Raw genomic sequence first — 19,559 nt, 5'->3', positions numbered from 1 at the left:
GAGCATATAGTAAAGCCACTCAAGAGCTGACCCTAAATTTAATGACTACTTTGCATTAAATTTAGGGTAATCAACAGGATAAACTCAAGTATATGATTAATTCATTATCCAACAGCGATTATGTTTCTTTTAAATGTAGAGTTATATTGGTAGTGAATATTGAACACAGACGAAGGGCTTTTCATGCTGTGACTGTGTTTACCACGAAAAATTATCAATATTTTGAGTCAAAAATATATTTTCAAATTACCAGTTCTTAACACTACTATAAACACTACTTATCAATGTGTTAAGTGTTAAGTGTGTTGAGTGTATGGCAGCACGTGAAAATTTTCAAAAGGGGTTTTTCTCGTTTTATAAAAATTCTAGCATAGAAAAATCGTTAATAAACACTACTTTTACACTATAAACTCAACATCTACCATAAACTCGAGTTTGTGGGAAAATTTATATTTTTTTTTTTTCGTTTCATGAAATTCAAATTTTTAATTATCGACAGTAAACACTACTTATGCACTATAAACTCAACATCTACCATAAACTCGAGTTTGTGGGAAAATTTATATTAATTTTTTGAAAATAGTTTTTCTCGTTTTATGAAAATTCGATCATTTAATTATCGCCAATAAACACTACCTATGCACAATAAACTCTATATCATCAACTCGAGTTTGTGGGGAAATTTTAATTAAAAAAAAAAATTTTCTAGATTTATAGAAACTCAAGCATTGAAAAATAAATAATAAACACTAACCTCACACCATAAACCCAATATCTTAAACTCGAGTTTATGAAGAAACTCTTAGTTATTCTTTCAAACAATCAAACCGTTCTTAAAAGTACAGGTAACAAATTTATAATCCCGGAATCGTACCATATTATATCGAGAACCAATGAGAACACCTTTCTATTAAAATAATATGTAATAAGGGGCACAATATACCTTAGATCGAGGTCCAATCCTCATTTACTTATCTAATCAAGGGGCCACTGGTTTTTTACATGAGAATTTGTTCGAGGCAGAGTCCTAGTAATGCTTTCAAAAAATATTTCTCCTCAAGTAGTTAACCCTCCAATGGTCACTCAAGGTCTTTTTATTTGGAATGCTATAAAAGGCCGAAAAAACGTCATGAAAATTTACTTAGGAGCCCAGCAGCAAATATTTCGATGAAATATGAACTCAATTATTTAGACCACACCCCCCTCCCTCACCCCCATAGCAAAGTAAGACGAAGTACGTAGATAGGGCTAATCGGACTACTGCCACGCCCACAAAACGTCATTAACCGAAAACCTATAAAATGCCATACTTAAGCACTAAATTAAGATATAGAACTGTAATTTGGCAAATTATAGTAAAAAAATGGCCACAATCGGACTACAACCACGCCTAATATCCCATATAACGATTTTAAATTTCATTAGATTCTTTCACTTTCCAGTCCACAAACTAAGAAGTAATTAATATAACGGGATAAAACTTTTCTCGAATAATGCCCTTCGAGTATGCCATATTCTGATGAAAAACTTTTCAATTCAACCAAAACTGTTCAAGCCCCTTGCTACCGAATAAGAGGATTCCAGAATCTATAGTTCGTTTTTGACTGAAATTATCGGTCAATGTATGAGATATGCTGTTGAAATTCAGAGAGAATCCTTTCCTGACAATTGTAACTCTGTGTATCAAATATAGGTTGAATCGGGTCAATACTTCCTTGAGCCCTCATATACCTAATACAAAAATTTTCGAACATCCGGGTACATTATATCGCATATATCGGCCAATATACGAGTTATCCCAATGAAAATGAAAGTAAATGAGTAAAGGACTATAAAATCTCCGGCTGCACCCGAACTTAGCCCTTCTTCCTTGTTTATTTTATATTTTTTGTAGTCCCTTCGTGCTATCTTGTTCCTTCATTGTTTACTACGTGCGAAACTGTCTCGACGTTGATTGTTGTTGTTACTATTATTGTTTTTGTTATTGTTGCTGTGGTGATAAGAGCCATGTCGCAGCGTGTACACAACAAAAACAAATTGAATTTTTACTGCTCCATAATAAAGATTAAGTTTAGACTTAACATTGAGTCGTTTTGTATTAACAAACGGTTGGGGATCTGGAATATTTTACGTGCACACAGCCACACCAACACACGGCTACATACAGACATGTTGGCTCTGCGAAAAGAGACATGTCTAAATTCAAATTGTGCGCGCAAAAGTTTTTATGGACCTTAAGCTTAGTGTTGGCACACCTGTCGCACACGCACACATATACAAGCATGCATGCATACTACTATGGAGATAATTGCATGTATGTATGTATGTATGGATATATGTATAAGCGTGGCGTGGCGCAGTTTTAGCCACTCGCGTAGCGCGGCGAACGCATTTGTATGCATAACACTTGAAGAATGCGCAAAATTCTCGTCGGAATTTGCTTTTTGTTGTCTATTTTCCGCTACTGTGGTTTAGGCTTGTCCATTTTGTGTTTCAATTGTTGTTGGAAAATAATTTTTATACCCTAAAGAGGGTATATAGTATGCCGAGAGGTAATAAAAGCAAGCAGTAAGCGTTGGAGACCCTAGAAAATATATACATATAAATGATCAGGCTGAGCAGCTTAGTCGATTTAGCCATGTCTGGCTGTCTGGGACTGGAAGAGGGACTGGCCACACTAGTCCCTCACTTTTTGTGCTATCGTTCTGAAATAACACACACGTCCTTTGCTCGCCAAGAAGCTGTTTATTTCTCGGAATTGTCGATATCGCACAACTATAGCGTATAGCTGCCTTTTAAATGAACAATCGGGGTCAAGTGGTTGTATGGACAACATTTTTACTTGATGCGCTATCTCCATAAAATTTGGCAGGGATTATTATCTAAGCCATTGCCATAATCTACAAAGAAATTGTGCCGATCGGACTACTATAGCATACTGCTGCCATACAAACTGAGCGGTCGAAATCAAGGCCTTATATGGAAAACTTTTTCAGTTGACGAGATATCTTCACGAAATTTGGCATGAATTATTGCCTGTAGCAATTGTACAATCTCCGAAGAAATAGTTCTGATTGGATTACTACAGCATATAGCTGTCATACAAACTGAGTGATCGTAATCAAGTCCTTATATGGGAATGTTTTTTACTTCAAAAAGTATCTTCATAAAATTTGGCGGGGATTATTATCTAAACCATTGTCATAAATTCTGAAGAAATTGTTCTGATCGGACCTCTAGCATATGACTACCATACAAACTGACTGACTCAACCCAAGTCCTTGTATGGACAAGATATCTTCACCACATTCGCCACCAGTTAGTGTCTAAAGTAATTATGCGACCTCCTAAGAAATTGTTCAGATCGGAGCACTATAGCATATAGCTGCCATACAAACTGAACAATCGTAATCAACTTTTTCAATTGACAAGAAATCTTCAAGAAATTCGGCACAGATTATTGTCTAAGACAGCACTACAACCTCCTAAGAAATTGTTCAGATTGGACCACTATAGTATATAGCTGCCATACAAACTGGCCGATCAAAATGAAGCTACAAATCTTTTTATACCCTTTTCTGCTATAAAAAATTCACCTGTGAAGGGTATTATAAGTTTCGTGCAAACGTAGTAAACGCTTTTACTTGTTTTTATTGTTTATTCGTTTTCTTTTTTCCTTTTTTATATATTCTTCCTTTTTTCTTTTATTCCTTTTTTATATATTTTTTTAATTTTTTTTTACTTTTTTTGCATTTATTTTTCTGTCCGTCACTTTTAAATACTCTGCACGTGCGTCATAAATATTTGCTGCCTCATTGCTTTGGAAGGTTACCGTTGGCAATGAATAAAAATTAGCCCCACCCACCCACTGCAGCATGTGTGTTGCATATAAAGCAATAATAAAACAATAAAAAATTATGATGATAACAAAAACAGTAAGTCAGTCTAAGGCATAAATTTCGCATGTCTAAATTTATTGCAATTATTGCTCGTTGCTTTCATGAAATTGCGCCAAAAATGGAAGTTTCTTGAACTAATCATGCGCCGCCGCTAAATTCATAGTTCAATCACGACGCTGAGTTGCCCAGTTACCCACATACATATCTAATGTGTGTATACGCTTGTATGTGTGTGTATATACTTGGATGTGTGTGTAGAGGAACTTAATGTCTTTGCAAATTTCCACGTAAAACTTTACAAGACAATTACAAGTTGTTTGCTTAGATAAATAGCTGTGCATTTAAGCTATTTAGTGACACACGGTGAGGTAACATACATACATACTTATATGATATATGAGGTGAGTGCGCTGGTAGTTTGTTGTTGTTGGCCCTTTGTTGTGGAGATACATGTGCATACATACTTATATTGGAATTAAATTACATTTATATTACATGGCAACAATTACAATATTAGTTCTGGTAATTATTGTAGTGGCGGGGTTTAAGTGGTTTGAGTGCTTTACTAGCAGTCGGTGGAGTGTAGATTCGAAACACAAGCGTTGCTGATGTTTTAGACCTACAATGTGTTTGGTAAAACATTCGAGAATTGAACAGAGAACATTTTTGTGGAATGCTTTAAACCTCTAGTTGCTCGTCGGATGTGTCTTTTTGACCCTTTTCTAAGGAGGTTCTGAAGTTTTTGGTTCCCTGTTACAAAACTGAGTATAGCGACACGCTGGTTACGCAGAAAACATACCAAAGAGACAATGACACATAAAAGCTTAAATTATAGGCCTTAAAAACTATTTCACTTTTACTAAAAAAAATGTGAAGATGAAAAAACTCTTTCTCTAATTCACTTTGCACCTATTAAATTACAAAAATCTAACATTTAATTGTATGTACATATTTGAATTTTCCTTACGCTATTTTTAGATACTACAAGAAAATCGTACAGGGTAGCCGACTACATTTTGGATGAAATTCGGATATGTTGTAGATCATAAAAAAGTAAGTGCGTAGTATTGTTCACGTTTGTTGAGTTGCAAAAAGTTTACAAATTTACATACAAAAGTACATACATACTCGTTAATACAAAAACAACGTATTAGTTATGTAGTAGTGCGATGCGTTTATACAGTTCTACAACATATCCGAGTTCATGCATTGTTTGAGCAAAATCGAATTCAGAAATGAGTATTGTATAAAGAATAATAATTAAATAAAATTTGAAAAAACTTCAATAAAAAAATAAATTAATTAAATTAAAAAAAAAATAATTTAAAAAATTAAATTTTAAAATTAAAAAAAGAATAAAAAATAATTTAAAAAATTAAATTTTTAAAATTAAAAAAAATCAAAAAATTTAAAAAATAAAATTAAATCAAAAAATACTAATTTAAAAAATAAATTAATTTTAATTTTGAATAATTTAATTTTAATTAAAAAAATTACCTTTGAATTAAAAACTAAAACAATAATTTAATTTTAATTTAAAACAATTAATTTTGATTAATTATCTTAAATTATATACAAAAAAAAATAAAATACCTATTAGAAAAAACGCAAGTAAAAACTTTAAAACGATTTAGAAAAATTTAAAAAAATCTTAATATAATATAACATAAAAAAATTAAATTAAATAATTAATTTAAAAAATTAAATTATTAATAAATATTAAAAGATTTAGAAAAATAAAAAAACCTGAGTAAATAAAATAAAAAAAATTAATTTTTTAAATTAATAAATTAAAAATAAATAAAAAAATTAATTAAATTTTTTTTTAATTAAATTTAAAAATAAATGAATGAATCAATTTATTTTATTTTATATTTAATTACACATTTTCTTTTAATAAATTAAATAATTAAAATATATTCAAAAAAATATAAAATATTAAAGAATACAAAATATGTAATTAAGAAAAAATTAGAAAAATTAAATAAAAAATGAAACAAAAAAATTTAAATAAAATAAAAAAGAAAAATAATTAAGCTTTTAAACTAAACTAAATTTAATTTTTTATTTCGTTTAAAAAATTATTTATAAAAAATGAATTAATCGATTGAAATATATAAAAAAATTAAATATTAAAAAATACAAAATATGTAATTAGGAAAAAATTGGATAAAAAATTAAACAAAAAACAGAAAAAAATGTATAATAATAAAATTAAAATGAAATAAAAAAACAAAAATAATTAAAAAATTTTTAGATTAAATTTAAAAAAAAAATATATATATAATTAAAAAAAAAATTAAATATTAAAAATGCAAAAGAAAATTATATTTGAAATAGCATATTAAAAAAATATTAGAAATAATATAAACACAAAAAAAGTTGGATTAAAATGGAAAATAGTGACTTTTTTTTGCTTTTTGATGAAGGAGAAATATGAGCGAGCAAATCCTTTAGTGACTTAAATGGATATGTTTAGAAGCACTTTTTGTTTAAATTTTTCATAAAATGGAATAAAGTTAAAAAAAAAAAATTGCGTAGTTAACTCAACATAACCTACAAATTTTAATTACTTAATATAAATAATAAAATATTACAAACATAATCCTCAATATTAAAATACTCAAAAATATATATTTATCATAAAATTTATAATTTATGCCTTTATTTCACAAATAAACACAGTTTTAAGCTTTGAATGTTACTTATATTTTAAAAATAAAAAATATATATATACAAATATGTATGTATATAAATATCTAAATATATATAAATATTTAAAACTATATTATCTATTTAAAACCGAAGTATTCGTTGTGGCTCGATTATTATTTTATACTATCGATATATACTCGTCTTTTTCGTTTGAATAACTGTAAATATGTTACCTCTCAAGTTTTTATCTCTCTAATCACTTTCTCTCTTTCAACTTCCTTTAAATAATTATTTTTAAATATTAAAAAAATTAGTTCTAAAATATTTCTGCTTAAAAAAATCGATTATTTTATTATTCTCTACTCTCTTACATATTCGTAGAACATCCGTGCTGTTTGTGTCCGTTTCCTTCATTGTGCTGATGGTGATATCGCTGGTGTGGTTGCTGTTCTACTACATACAACGCTTTAGATATCTGCAGACGAAGGATCAGCAATCGGTAAGAACGCAAAAATTTGTTTTTTTAGTTATGGTAAATCAATAATTAAACGAACAAACACACCAAACGAAATAAAACGATATGAATTAAGTGAGAAAGCACTAAGAGCGCGCGGTGCCGAAGATTAATGATTAAATACGGTCGCATAAGCATAGGATCTTACATATAGCTTGTGAAAATCGGTTTTGCTTTTTAAATCGTTCTAAAACTTTTCTCAAAATAACTATTACTTATCTGTAATTATCGATATCTTCAAAATATATATATAAATTATCGATAATTATCGCGTCAGCAGTCGATAATTATCGATAACTTGTAGCTATTTTGAGCAATGTGATGAGAAATATGTGATAATTATCCATATATACAAATTTATCGATAAATTTTTTATAAATAATCGACTATTTATATTTGATTTACGCAAAATTTTCAAATAAATTATCGATAATTATCGCATCATCAGTCGATAATTATCGATAACTCGTAGCTGTTTTTAGCAGTGCGTTGAGAAATATCTGATAATTATCGATATGTACAAATGTATCGATAAATGTTTCATAAATAGTCGATAATTATCGATAACTTATAGTTAAATCGCGCAAAATTTCGAATGACTTTCTATAATTATACAAATAATATAAAACTGTTTGTTAATTATTGCATAATCAATTGATAATTATCGATAACTAGTACTTATAGGAGCACAGCGGTGAGCAATATGCGAAAATGAGCGAAATATAGAAACTATCGATAAATATTTCAACAGCTGTCGATAAATATCGATCATTAGCAGTTATTTCGCGCAAAGTTGTTAACGACGTTTTCTTTTCGATAATTATCGATATCTTCAAATTGTTTCTATAAAAGTTCATTAATTATTGCTTAAACGTTCGATAGTTATCGATAACTGGTATTTATTTTGATCAATGCCATGAACGGTAAGCGATAATTATAAAAATTATCGATAACATTTCCTAAGAAGACGATAATTATCAATAATTTGTGGTTATTTTGCGGCAAGCTTCTGAACGACGTTTTCTTTTCGATAATTATCGGTATCTACAAATGATATACAAATAATCGTTAATGTCGCATAAAATATTGATAGTTATGGATAGCTAGTAGTTCTTTTGATCAATGTCATGAGCTATATGTGATAATTATCGATATATATAAATTATCGATAAATATCTCAATAGCAATTTATATCGAAATTTACAACTTTCAAAATTTTCAATAATTTTTTAGTAGCATCAGTTATACACTCTTTCCCCTCTCTCCTCTCCCTCACAGCGCCAACTGTGTTCGGTCACTAAGAAGGCCATCATGAAAATACCCACAAAGACGGGCAAGAGCAGCGATGACAAGGATATGGACAGCGATTGTTGCGCCATCTGCATTGAGGCCTACAAACCATCCGACTGCATACGCGTATTACCCTGCAAGTGAGTAGTTGGAGACTCTATAGAAATTCCGAATTTTCTAATATTTACAACCCCAAACACCGCTCTTATCTGCCACTTGTCTCTTCCACTCAGGCATGAATTTCACAAGAACTGCATCGATCCGTGGCTAATCGAGCACCGCACCTGCCCCATGTGCAAGCTGGACGTGCTGAAATTCTACGGATTTGTGGTGGGTGATCAAATACACACGACACCGAGTCCACAACACGTGCCGCCCCCCGCACAAACAATGGGCGGCAGCAACGATGTGGAGGTCATTGTAGTTGCGCTAGCGCCGCCCTTCTCCGCGGCACAGCAGACATCACAAACACAAACACAACAACAACAACTCGCACATCAATCGCATTCACACCAAACACCGACGAGTGCGCCTGGTGCAACACAGACACAGCTGCCAGCGAGCGCAGTGACGCATGCGCAAGCACACGCACATAACTGTAATTGTGCTAGCAGCAGCAATAGTAGTAGTAGTGGCATTAGCGGTAGTAGCGTTAGTGGTAATCATAGTCATTGCAATTGTTGCAACAACACGCCAAGTGATAGCGCGTGCTGCCAACAGCGCAGCAACGGCGGCAACAACAACAACAGCAACTGCTGTCAGCACAACTGCGCCTATGCGCACCCTAGTGGCGCGCCCAACAACAACAACAGCAGCAACACCGCCAGCACCCATATTATGCGCCGCAACTCGGCGCCTTTGGTGTTGCAAGTATCCACCGCCAGTCACCAAGTGACCGACGTTTAGGCGTACTGCAACAAAAACAACAATAACAACACTAAACGCCAAATAGCAGCGCGGCAAAGTGGAGTGAATGCGAGAAATTGGATTTCTTTGACGCCACGCTGCAATGCAACTCATCAAACCACACACACACACACACACATTATTGCACTTATGCTACTCACATCACTACAAGTAAACTGTAAATAATTTTTTTGCTATTTTTGTGCAAAAGTAAAATCTATTTTTTTGTGAATTTTTTTCAAATTATTTTTAAGTTTTAGTTCTTACTTGTATGTTTGTATTTTTGTGTTGTCTTTACTATGCTAAGCGCTAAACGATATCGTCTGTATGATATAGAGAGTAGTTTGTAGAGAACGCAAGTAATTCTTAAGTGTATAAGCGAGAAAAACATTTTGAGACTTTTTAAGACTTAACGGTTACGATTAATGATTGTATATGAGACACATATATGAATATACATACATACATATATATGTATATGTGTATGTGTGTAGATATTTGTAGGTTGGAGAGCAATATTTATATCAAAGTTTGTTTTCTGTTTCTAAATTTTATTTTTTTTTAATTTGTTTTTTTTTTTTCGAGAGGGTCCGTCTTACTTTTTTTATTTTATTTTTTTAAACGGGTTTTTTGAAGAACAAATTTTAAAAAATTTAAAAATATTTCAAATATATTTTTTCTTTACTTTTTTTTGGGAACTGTAAAAAATAATTTCTTTTTTTATTTAAAAAAAAATCTAAAAAATTGGAAACTCATTTTATTTAAAATTTTTTCTATAAAAGATTTCCTTATAAGTTTCAATTTTTTTAAGTATTTCTAAAAAATTTTAAAAATTTAATTTTGTTCCTAACAAAATGTAAATATTTTTAATTTTTTGCTGTTTAAACAACATTTTTTTAATTCTAAAAAATTTAAAAAATAATTCTAAAAAATCTAAAACTAAAAAAAAAAAATTTAAAATTAATTTTTTTCCGAAAATAATTAAATATTAAAAAAAATTGTGGTTTTTAAATTAAAAAAATTTTCTGAAAATTTTTATTTGAAGAACATTGGTTTTCCCTTATTTTATTATAAATTTTTAATGATTTTTTTTTCCGAAAAATTGTAAAAATATTTATAAAAAACTTAAAAAAGTTCTACAACAAATTTTCCAAAAATTTTTTCTTAAAAACAATTTAAAGTAATTAAAATTTTTTTTTTAATTTTTATTTGAAGAAGTCGGTCTTACCTTGTTTATTATAAACTTTTTGAAGTTTAAAAAATAAATTTTTTTTATTTAAATTTTTTTCTAAAAATTTGTTAAAAATGTTAAACAATTTTCTAAAACTTTCAATTTTTTTTATTTTACATTTAAAAAATTTTAAGTATTTTTAAAAAAATTATTTAAAGTATTTCATTTATTTTCTAAAGAAATGTAAATATTTCTAATTTTTGGTTTTTAAATACAATATTTCTCTAATTTTTTTTTAAGTTCTAAAAAATCAAAAAACAGTTCTAAAAAATTTGAAAGTAAAAAATTTTAAATTAATTTTTTTCTGAAAACAATTAAATATTAAAAACAAACAAATTGTAAAAAAACTTTTACGTGAAGAACGTTGGTCTTCCCTTATTTTATTATATTTTTTAACGATTTTTTTCCCGAAAAATTGTAAAAAAAAATCATAAAAAACTTAAAAAATTCTACAAAATTTTGCTTAAGAACAATTTTAAGTATTTAAAAATGTTTCGTTTTTAAATTTCAAGTTTCTGTTTTATACAAAATTTTGATTTTAAAAATATTATAAATAAAATTTTTGAAGAATTATAAAAAATGCGCAAATTTTACTTCGTATTCTTTATATGTAGTGAAGGCCTAAGGAAAAAAAAATATGTAATTTTTAGAATCTGTCATAAAATGATTAAATATTTACGCAAAAGAAGAAAATTAATTCTAAGCCAATATTAAGTTTTTTTTTTTTCACTGTGGCCTAATCATTATCTATAACGAAATTTTTTTTTTAAATTAAACAAAAAATATTTTGCTTTTATCTCCGTACTTTATTGTAGAAGGTTCAAATATTTTTATCAATTTTTTTTGATAAAAAATTTTAATTTTTTTTAATTTTTTCTAAATTTTTTAGGTTTTGTTTTTATTTAAAAAATATCTGTAAAAAATTTTAATTTCTTTTTTTAATTTTGTTTTCCAAAAATTTTTTTCTTTAAAAAATTCTGTAAACTTTTCCTTAAATTTTTCATGTTTTTTTTAGTATTTAAAAAATATTTTAAAGAAAATTTTTTCATATTTTTTTTTTAAGTTTTCAAAAACAAAAATTTTGCTCAAAAAATTCTAAAAAATCCAACCCACATACCAAATTAAAAAAAAAACAAACACATACATACACACTTAAACAATACTAAAAATAGTAATTTAATAATTTTAGTGTTTAAAAAATAACGGTTAATTCTTAGTCTTAAATAAAAGAGCAATCAGGTGTTCCGATACACACAACGCTAAAGTCGTGGTGACTATTGACTAGTCATTTAATAATTAAATATTAATGAAAATATATACCATACATATACATATATATATAAAATATATCTAGTATATATTACGCGAGTATATGATATGATATCTAAAAGAAATATAGAACAGCAGATATGTGTTACTTAACATGCAGTTAAAACGTAGAAATTAAGTCAAAGCGAAACAATTATGCGCAAAACAATAATGTGCAGATTTGAAACTTTTTTCTTCAAATTACATACATACATACAAAGAAACATATGTAGTAGCGTAAGCGTAGTTAACAAAGTATTTCAAAAATTAAATATAAACAAATAATTTTCATAAAAACGAAAAAACATTTTTTTATTTTATTATTTTTTTACACAAAGTAACAATTATTATTATTTATTTGCTGGTTTTTAGGAATGTTGATATTTTATTTTTGTAATAGGTTACTTGCAACACTATGGAGGTATGCGCAGCTTATATATCTTTGAACCAGTTTTACTAAAAATATTCTCTCAAAAACAAGAAAAAATATTAAGTTCCTCGTACCTTTATCACATTCACATATAATTTTCAACAATTTGCCATTTTTTTACTCTCGAAATAGCTAAAGTTAAAATTTAGTAGTAGTTTCTTAATTTTTCTGTTTATAAATGCATATTGCAGTCACTCTTACAATTCCATAGCAGCCCCTAAGGGTATGCTACGATTTTATTATTCACATTACAACAGATGGCTGAAGGCTGATAATACGAAAGCATTGGTTTTGATATACATACATATAATCATATTTAGAACTTTTCAGGATTTTTCAGCAATTTTGACTTTTTTTAATTTTTTTAGAATTAATATTTTTTTTTATTTTTCCATGAAATATACACATGTGATAGCCACTCATTTAACCCAACACCAACAGTTTCATAATAGTCCCTGTAGGTATGCTTCGAAATTTTATTCGGCATGTAGTAGAAAAAATTATTATTGCTACAAATCGATTCTTTTACAAAATATTTTTAGCAAATTGCCTAACTTTTTGATCGAAACTCGTTATGAAATGTAAAAATATTTGGCTTATCAGGCGTGTATACTTTAATATTGAAAATGTCGTTGGAATTATATTGAGTGCATATTTTTCGATGTTCATCTAAATCAAAACTTGCGCAAATTTCTTCTTGCGACAAGAAAGTGTAATAATTGAAATATATTTTCCACCTAATTATGATCCTGAGAATTTCTATAACTTAATTTTTTTTTCTAAAAAAACAGTGCAAATTAATATAATTTATATGAGGTAATTAATTAAATTAAATTTTTGAATAAATTTTTTTATCAAATTAAAGATTTAATTAAATTTAGTTCAATTATTATAATTCCAACTCAAAAAAATTAAAAATATAATTATTTTAATTAAATTATTTAAATTTTTGAATTGAAAAGTAAATTCCTATAAAATTAAAAATTTTAATTCAATTTATATTTATAAATTAGTTATCAATGTTTGTATTATTTACATGAAAAATATTAAACCGAAACAATTTTTGTAAAAAATGTTAATTTAAATATTTTATTAATTTAATTTATTTTAAAAGTTTTATTTTTTTAAATTTAAATCAGCTTTACATTATAAAGTATTGAACTTAAAGAAATTGTTTTAAAAAATGTTGATAATATTTTTAAATTTTTAATATAATTTAATTATTTTATGAATTTAATTTAATTTTTTTAAATTAATTTTTAAAAAATGTTGAACTTAAAGAAATTGTTTAAAAAAATATTGATAATATTGTAAAATTTTCTTGTAAAATATTAACCCGAAAAAACTGTTTTCAAAAATATTGATAAAATTTTAAATTTTTAATTTAATTTACTATTCAATTAATTTTTTTTTAATTTTTTTAAATTTAATACCGTTTTACATCAAAAAATATTGAACTCGAGGAATTGTTTAAAAAAATGTTAATAATATTTTTAAATTTTAATATAATTTAATTATTTTATGCATTTAATTTAATTTTTTAAATTTATTTTTAAAAAATATTGAACTCAAAGAAATTGTTAAAAAAAATATTGATAATATTGTAAAATTTTCTTGTAAAATATTACCACGAAAAAACTGTTTTCAAAAATATTGATAATATTTTAAATTTACTATTTAATTAATTTTTTTTTAATTTTTTTAAATTTAATACAGTTTTACATTAAAAAATATTGAACTCGAAGAAATTGTTTTAAAAAATGTTGTTAATATTTTTAAATTTTTAATATAATTTAATTATTTTATGAATTTAATTTAATTTTTTTTAAATTAATTTTTAAAAAATATTGAACTCAAAGAAATTGTTTTAAAAAATACTGATAATATTTTAAATTTTTAATATAATTTATTATTTGATTAATTTTTTTTTAATTTTTTAAATTTAATACAGTTTTACATATAAAAATATTTCTACTCGAAGAAATTGTTTTGAAAATATTGTTAACATTTTTAATTATTTTATAAATTAAATTAAAGCTTTTCTAATTAAATTTAATTGTTTTAATAATATTGATTGGATCAAACAGATTTATGTTAAAAATGTTGACAGATTTTTTATTTTTAAAATATTAAACTTTTTTGTTTCAAATTAATTTTTTCATTTAATGATTATTAATTAATTTTTTTATTTGTCTTTTTAAGTTAAATTAGTTTTTATCAAAAGATATTGAAAGTACTATTTTCAACTTGACTTCGATTTAAATAATTTTTTTTTTAATTTTAGACAATTTTTTTTTAATTATAGTATTTTTAATATTAATAATTTTTTTTATTTAATTTATTTAATTTTTTTTTAATTTAATGTTTTTAGTTATTTTTTAAATTTTTTTTTTCTCTATCTAGTTTTTTTACTCTTTGTTAAGAAATATTGCAAATTCTGTTTTCAATTAAATTAAGGGTTTTTGTATATTTTTTTTAAATTAATTTAATTTTTTTTAATAATAATTCGGTAAAATTATTTTTTGTAAAAAATTATTGCAAATTCTGTTTTTAATTAAATTTAGATTTTTTGTATATTTTTTTTAATTAATTTAATTTTTTAATATTTTTAATTAATTTAATTTTTTTTTAATAATAATTCGGTAGAATTATTTTTTGTTAAAAAATATTGCAAATTCTGTTTTCAATTAAATTAAGAGTTTTTGTATATTTTTTTTAATTAATTTTTTTAATATTTTTATTTAATTTATTTTTTTTTAAATAATTAGTAGAAACTATTTTTTGTTAAAAATGATTGAAAATTCTGTTTTAAATTAAATTTAGATTTGTTATATAACTCAAAAAATATATTTTTTTGTTAAAAATTATTTGAAATTTTTTTTTATTTATTAACTATTTTTAATTATTGTTATTTTTAACAAAATTTAATTATTTTCAAATTAATTTAGTGTTTTATTGAACATATTTTATTTAGTTAAAACTCTTAAATTAATTGATCACAAAAAACGAAAATATTTTCAGTTTAATTTTTTCAAACAAAAGACAGTTATTATTGGAAAAAAGATATAATTAAATCTGTACAAAATTTTTACACTTTTGTTAAAAGTAAAGCTTAAAAAAGTATAGGGAACACAATAATAAGCCTTCAAATTACAGTTAGAAATTATCAATGTCAATAAATTTTCATTTTAAATATGCATAAATATGTGTTCATACAGGTAAATTCGCTGATTTAGAAGAATCGCTAGAACCATTTTTCACCTTTAAATTTTATTTTATTTTTCTCTTCAACGCTATAATTTTTCTTTCAAATGCTATAATTAATACATTTGATTGAATATCGTTGCAATATCCACAGCAGTTTTTCAATTCATAAAACTCAACTATAACTGAAATTTTGTACATACATGCATACAGGCATACATGTATAACCGAACCATATGTATATGTATTAAGCTAAGTTAGTTAAGTGCGCTATTCAAGAGTTACGGAAAATAGTTAATAAAAAATCGCTAAAATTTATGAAATAAACGAAACTAAGATGGAGAATTCTAAAAACGCTGCCGAATTTTTATTAGTTCCACTATGCTTTTGAATGCTTAAAAATGCTTGCTTTGGGCTTTTCTGGCTGCTTTCATGGTGCTAGTGTCCAGAACGCTTTCAAAGCTTGCAGAAATGTGATTTCAATGTAAAATATCAATTACAATTTCCATAACCACTCATTTCAAAATACATCAGATTTCAAAACCTGTTTTCGAAATATAGTTTTGGAATATAGCTGCTTCAACTTTTCACAAAATAAATTATCATAAAAGAAAATGCTTGAGAAATGGCTTTTAAAACTAAAGGAAAGCTCCGCTTACGGTAAATCGATCTCTACAGCATATAACTGTATATAACGGTTAACACATGTCATGCCAACACAACTACATCTACATGGCGCTGATCGTTTAGAACACGTATATACGATTTAATCGAGTATATATTTCTATATTCCATCAGTTCCTTGGCAGCGAGGAAAGCATTTTGGAATATGAACCCGATCGCCCGCCGGTAGACGCCACCAGTGCTGCAGGTGCAGCAGCTGGTAACGGAAATCTCAGCGCTACATTGGCGGCTGGCGCACAACGCAACGGAGCGCTCGGCGAACTCATGCGCAGCCGCGATTTTGTGATTGACTTTCCGCGCATTTTCGTGCTTGAAGCTGGCGCCGTCACCGGCACACACGAATCCTTGTTTCCCGCACGTTTGCCGGAGCGCTCACAGTCCTCGCTGTCGCTGGCCAATGCCAAGGATTGGATGTCCGCGATGACCAACAAGCTGGACGAGCAGCACGGCCTGCGACGCTTGCGGCGTGGTGTGGCGCGCGACGGCATGGATGAGGTTTGCGCTTGAACTCAAGTACGATAAATTAAATTTGATGAAAACTTTTGAAATATTTTCAGAATTTATTGACGGTCTGCGCGGAGGCGGTTAAGAAGCGTCGTTCACGCTCCGCCGATGGACGCTACTCGAGCAGCTTTTATGCGCGTCAGCAGGCCATGCAATTGCAGGGCGAACTGGAGTGCGGTTATGGTGGCGGCGCGGAAGCAGCAGAGTGCGTTAAGCCAGATGAAGTTGCCAAGTTGCGCCCGAATGCCACTATTTTGGACTTGACCGATGCTGTTTATGCGGAGTCGCGCCAGCGCCAACAGCAAGTGAACAATTGTGCGCTGCCACACGCTGAGCTGGAGTATGCCGCGTCAAATGCGCGTCGCCGTTCGTTAAGACGCAGCAGCGAACGAGCCATACAGCTGCATGAGTTGCCCTATCGTTCGCCGCTGACTAGCCAAGCTGGCACTCCGGCTGGTAGTCGTGAGTCAACGCCGCCGCTCGATGTGGCTATCACGATTCAGGTGAACGGCGAAGGTATCGATTTGGAGTAGAAACGAAAAGACTGTACACAGAGAGGCTGCTGCAAAGATTTCTTAACAATATTTTTAGTTTTGCTTCAACACATAATTACTACACATTGCTTACGTTTCCACCAAAAAAAAATAACAACAAGTAATGAAAGAGTGAATTCTTTGTCTATAATTGAGTAATTGGAACTGTTAATTTAAAATAAAGAGCTTGAATTGAAGAAAGAATACCTGGTTGTGCTAATACTGGCTCAAGGAACTAGTTTTCTCGTAAAAAATGTCGGCTTAGTACACTTACCAGCACTTACGAGATCCTTCCAACTGTTTTATCGTTTGGGTTTGGTGTTGCTGTAATATTATTAAGCGCTTGTCGCTTAGAATTGTTGTTGTAGTAATATTAATAAACCACTAATGGTGTAAAGCGACCTCTCGGACGGATGCACGTTCCCGGATGCTCGTGATACGTCTATGAACCGACCACGGGCCACGCACACTTCACAACATTTGAACAGTTTTGAGCATAAATTACAATATTCTCAATAATATGCAAAAGCTGGCAACACTGTTAATTTATAAAACGATTATTTAAAAAAAATTCTCGTAGACACTTGAATTTAATGAAATTTAACACGACTGAATGCGGAAATAATTTTTTCACAAACTATTTGAAGCGCGGAATTTGACAGCTGTGATGAAGTGTTGCCAATCAAAGTAACTGAGCGCGCCATCTAGTGGTCAAATATTAGACAGACATACACTTCCTATACTTTGGCGACATCTATGGGTAAATCGATGCACTCACTAACACCGAAGGCGCTCAAACTGTTTGTATGGGAAGCATTTGAGAGTCATTGTAGCCTACATTTTAACCGTCAAGAAATAATTTGAGGAAGTCATTTTCGAAATCTGCAACTTTTTCTTTATAAGTAGCTATGGTGAAACAGGTGAACCGGTGCAAACGCTGGTCCACTTTCACAAAAGACGGATCTACATAACCGGAATGGACTCCAAGTTACTCCAGGAATATTTTCTGACGCTACAACAACCGCAGCATGGCCAAGCCAGGATTGATGACCATGCTGGTTTTGCCATGTGTGATAAGTGGTGAGATTGGTCCGAAGTGAAGGTTCTTTCTGAGGGCTGTGCATTCATCTCGACAGCCGAGCGGTTATACTGGCTTTGAGTTCGCTGACTGTGCGCTCAAAACTAGTCAATGAGTGTATTACCTCGTTAGCAATAGATACAAGCTTCCTCCATATTTGAGTGGTATGGGTGTCCGGTCACAGCGGAATCGTCGGATACTTTAGTGCCGATGAGCTTGCTACTTGAAGGACAGCCTTTCCCCAAATGTCGTCCGATTACAAGCGATTCGGTCTTCCGATATCCTCTTGCATTCTGGCATTGTACCTTTGCACATCCAGTGAGTTCAACAAGTGCTGATTAACAACCAGAGTTTGTGCAACTGCAAGATCCTTTTGTAACGGAGTGAACAGTAAGAAGAAGTCACCCGAACTACTGGCTCTGAGCAAAGCTCAAATCGCCGCAATGATAAGAGTCCTAATTATATAATAGGTTTACACGCGGTGGGGCTAAATATTCCGTCAAACGCTCTTTGTCAAAGCTGTAATGGAAGAAGAGGAGGTAGAATCATTTTGACATTTCCGCCTCTATTGCCGGTTTTTGCCAGATTGAGATTGAACTATTTGCGTAGAAAAACTTTGGCAAATCTAGGGAAGTGGCTTTGATTGATATTAGCCGCCTTAATGAATTTGTGGTAAGTTCAATAAGCTTCGTCGATCTATGAGGATCTGGTGAAAGATAATGAAACACATTGCTGAGAGACCTTTTCTTGTTATGGATTCCAGACTCATCTCAAAAGAATTTTTACGGTCAGAAAATTGAAAATTTGAATTTGGGTTTTTATTTATATTTTTATAAGCGGGTTTCGCTTTACAGTATGACTAAAACTTGACGGTTATTACTTCCCTCCTCTATACTGGGCTTTTTCTGGATCCCCGGCACTTTTGCATTACTTCAGAGCGAGGTTTTCAAGCTGGCACTGTTGCTGTAAGTTTCTGCTCTCCCTGCGTCCAAGGATGCCTCTCAGCGGATCCTGAGGTGTTTCAAGTAAGTATTGGTAGATTATTTGACTATATCAGCATCTGCGGATAAACTGAACACATAAGAAACATCAAGAAAAACCTTACATTCTCTAAATCACTAGGTTAGGTTAATCTGGTAGACCAATAAGCCACACATAGACCTGTTTTGGTTCTTTGCGATACCAGATGGAGTTCAGTTGCTTAGTCCAAGAGCAGTAGTCGTCTTTTAGGATGTTTACGTTTGACGTGAAATTTAACAGACTCTGCGGCTTCACTATTGATACTTCCTCCAGTGTATCATACTGCGGGAACCACAGATGCTT

General features: G+C 29.3%; 1 protein-coding gene across 1 annotated transcript in view; it reads left to right on the top strand.

Annotated features, from left to right (window-relative positions):
• LOC126755139 (E3 ubiquitin-protein ligase goliath) overlaps positions 1-17,362 on the top strand; it is a 117,772-nt gene extending 100,410 nt beyond the window's left edge. Inside the window, exons 6-10 of the mRNA XM_050467502.1 lie at positions 6,936-7,053; positions 8,347-8,498; positions 8,592-8,688; positions 16,236-16,616; positions 16,679-17,362. Coding sequence (XP_050323459.1) covers positions 6,936-7,053; positions 8,347-8,498; positions 8,592-8,688; positions 16,236-16,616; positions 16,679-17,158 — 1,228 coding nt within the window. The 3' untranslated portion in view covers positions 17,159-17,362. The remainder of the gene's footprint in view (positions 1-6,935; positions 7,054-8,346; positions 8,499-8,591; positions 8,689-16,235; positions 16,617-16,678) is intronic.
• Positions 17,363-19,559: the final 2,197 nt, after the last annotated feature.

This window comes from Bactrocera neohumeralis, chromosome 4 (assembly GCF_024586455.1).
Source record: "Bactrocera neohumeralis isolate Rockhampton chromosome 4, APGP_CSIRO_Bneo_wtdbg2-racon-allhic-juicebox.fasta_v2, whole genome shotgun sequence".
NCBI lineage: Eukaryota > Metazoa > Arthropoda > Insecta > Diptera > Tephritidae > Bactrocera > Bactrocera neohumeralis.
Note: the sequence above shows the minus strand (reverse complement) of the source record. Positions and strands in the feature narration are given on the sequence as shown.